This window comes from Scylla paramamosain, chromosome 44 (genome assembly GCF_035594125.1).
Source record: "Scylla paramamosain isolate STU-SP2022 chromosome 44, ASM3559412v1, whole genome shotgun sequence".
Classification (NCBI taxonomy): Eukaryota; Metazoa; Arthropoda; class Malacostraca; order Decapoda; family Portunidae; genus Scylla; species Scylla paramamosain.
The window spans coordinates 5,192,515-5,195,014 of record NC_087194.1 but is presented as its reverse complement, the minus strand read 5'-3'; the positions used below and the strand labels follow the sequence as shown (position 1 = coordinate 5,195,014).

Sequence of the window (2,500 nt, the reverse complement as noted above, 5' to 3'; positions counted from 1 at the left end):
CAGAGCGCGGCCTACAAGTCTTACTCCTCCTCCCAGCACAGAACTGCACTCAAGATGGAGAAGAAGTACCTGGAGACCTTGTGAGTACCTCTTGTCACTCCCTTTTGTTACTCCATCTCGTCACTGCCTCAAAGTGACTCTATAGAGTACAAGTATACATCTTAAGTCCTGCAGCCGAAGTTTTCCTGTTTCTCCGCCAGGTTTCGTCAGTTTTAGTTAGGGTTTAATAGTTAATCATCAGTCTTCGTCACGCTTATAAGGGAAACGTGGCCTGCTCATTTGTTGACTTACGTGTTTATCAATTGATTAGTCCGTTTACCTTTTTATTTATTATTTTTGTTTTGTGTTTATTTATTTTATATTATTTAATTATGTTCTTATCTTGTTTATTTATTTGTTTATTTCATTTCAGTTAATCCTTTTGTTTGTTTAGTTAGAAAAGAAAATAAGCGAGAAAGAAGAAGAAAAGAAAGCCTGAAATGAAAGCAAAATAACAAGTAAAAAAAGAAAAAACTGACAAAAAGAAAAGGAAAACTAACAGAAAAGAAAAAAGTCATTTCGTGAGAGAGAGAGAGAGAGAGAGAGAGAGAGAGAGAGAGAGAGAGAGAGAGAGAGAGAAAGGAACTACTTACGAACAGACGTTAAGAGAAGTCAGACGGGCGAGAGACGCGAGGACAAGAGGAAAGAGCGCAAGAGAAGCACTGACAAAAACATCCCTCCGCCCTTTCACTGGCTGGCTTCCGTTGTTGCCTTGCCGCTACCTGAAGTAATTACCGAGGGACAAAAATTGGCCTTGCAGAGAGAGAGAGAGAGAGAGAGAGAGAGAGAGGAGAGAGAGAGGAGAGAGAGAGAGAGAGAGAGAGAGAGAGAGAGAGAGAATGCTATCATATACAAAAGGGGAGGTGGAAAAAAAGAGAAAATTTGTCTTTCTGTCAGTTTGCATGTCAATCTGTCTGTCTGTTTGTCTGTCTGTCTTTCTGTTTGTCTGTCTATCTATCTGTTTTGTCTATTTCTCTGAAGCTGTTTATATCTATCTTTGTCTGTTTATCTGTCTGTCTCGATGGTTGTCTCTCTCTCTCTCTCTCTCTCTCTCTCTCTCTCTCTCTCTCCTCTCTCTCTCTCTCTCTCTCTCCTCTCTCTCTCTCTCTCTCTCTCTCTCTCTCTCTCCCTCTCCTCTCTCTCTCTCTGTCTGTCTGTCTGTGCGTCTGTGTGAAATGTTTATTTATTTGTCTGTCCGTCCGTCTTTTCTAGGTTAGTTTTGGTTCATATTCTTTAGAGAAAACGTACTACAACGCGCCCGGGGCTTATCATGGGTGACTTAGAAAAATGTCCCTACAGTCAGAACCATATTCTGAAACGCTTCTGCTCCGCACCTCCATTATTTTCCAAAGGCTCTAGTTTGAAGTAACACAGATTTTAAAGGCGCTTTTTACTGTTCTAGTGACAAATTAGCAAGATTTTTTAACAGGAGAGAAACACTCTTGAGAACCCGGCCGACCATCTCTTTGGTCTTTGAGAATGGTCATGGTGAAGTTGCAAGGATTATTAAAGGCATTTTTATGGTTCTAGTGACAGATTAACAAGATTTATGTATTATGAACGAGACGAACACTCTTGAGAATTCGGCCGATCATCTCTTTGGTCTTTAAAAAATGGGTGTTGATGAAGTGACACGGGTTTTTTAAGAGTGTTTCTACCGTTCTCGTGACAAATTAACAAGATTTCTACATTATTAACAGGAGAAACTCTTGAGAACCCGACTTATCATCATCTCTTTGGCTTTTGAAAACAGTCGTGGCGGGAGCGCAAAGCGTTTCAAAATACGAGTCTCTGCGCAAGACTACCGTTAGGATGCGACAGGTTGGGGATGCACTCTTGTACCTTGTGCTGTCACGCCAGGCTCGGTTTTGTGATCACGCAGCGGATGGTGGAGCTAATGGTTCTGTTAGAGAGAGAGAGAGAGAGAGAGAGAGAGAGAGAGAGAGAGAGAGAGAGAGAGAGAGAGAGAGAGAGAGAGAGATTAGTCATGCACTGTCCCTTTCATCCCTTTATAATGGCGAATAGGGCGAGGGTGGGGAGAGGGGAATGAGGTATGACAGTGCGTCAATGCGTAATGACGGGCCAGGGAGACGCAGGGAAGGGGAGGACTGCCAAGGGAGCGAGAGAGTAAACACAGCACGGAATACTTCCCTCAGGAAGCTTGGTATGGCGTGGATAGAAACGAATACAGCTGAATTTCACACAACTGGGCTTTAAGTATTTGCTGAACCAACTAGAGTATTGAGGAAGAACGAGTGTAGCTGCGGCGTGAAAAGAAACGAATACAACTGAATTCCACACAACTGGGGCTGTGCTGAACTAACTACACTTTTGGAGAAGAAATAGTGTCCATGCAGTGGAAAGGAAAAGAGAAAAGTTTACATAGTCTTTCCTTTTTATGCAAGAGGACGCTCTGAAATAAATCACAAAGTCACTAGGATAACATTAATATCTACGAGAA

The 2,500-nt window shown here is 42.3% G+C and overlaps 1 protein-coding gene across 4 annotated transcripts in view; it reads left to right on the top strand.

Moving 5' to 3' along the window:
* Nucleotides 1–2,500, top strand: part of LOC135094178 (uncharacterized) — a 71,040-nt gene that overhangs the window by 43,863 nt on the left and 24,677 nt on the right. For all 4 annotated transcript variants that reach the window (XM_063994030.1, XM_063994029.1, XM_063994031.1 and 1 more), the window contains one exon: nt 1–80. This exon is cut by the window's left edge and continues 94 nt beyond it. In XM_063994030.1, the coding sequence (XP_063850100.1) occupies nt 1–80 (80 nt within the window). The remainder of the gene's footprint in view (nt 81–2,500) is intronic.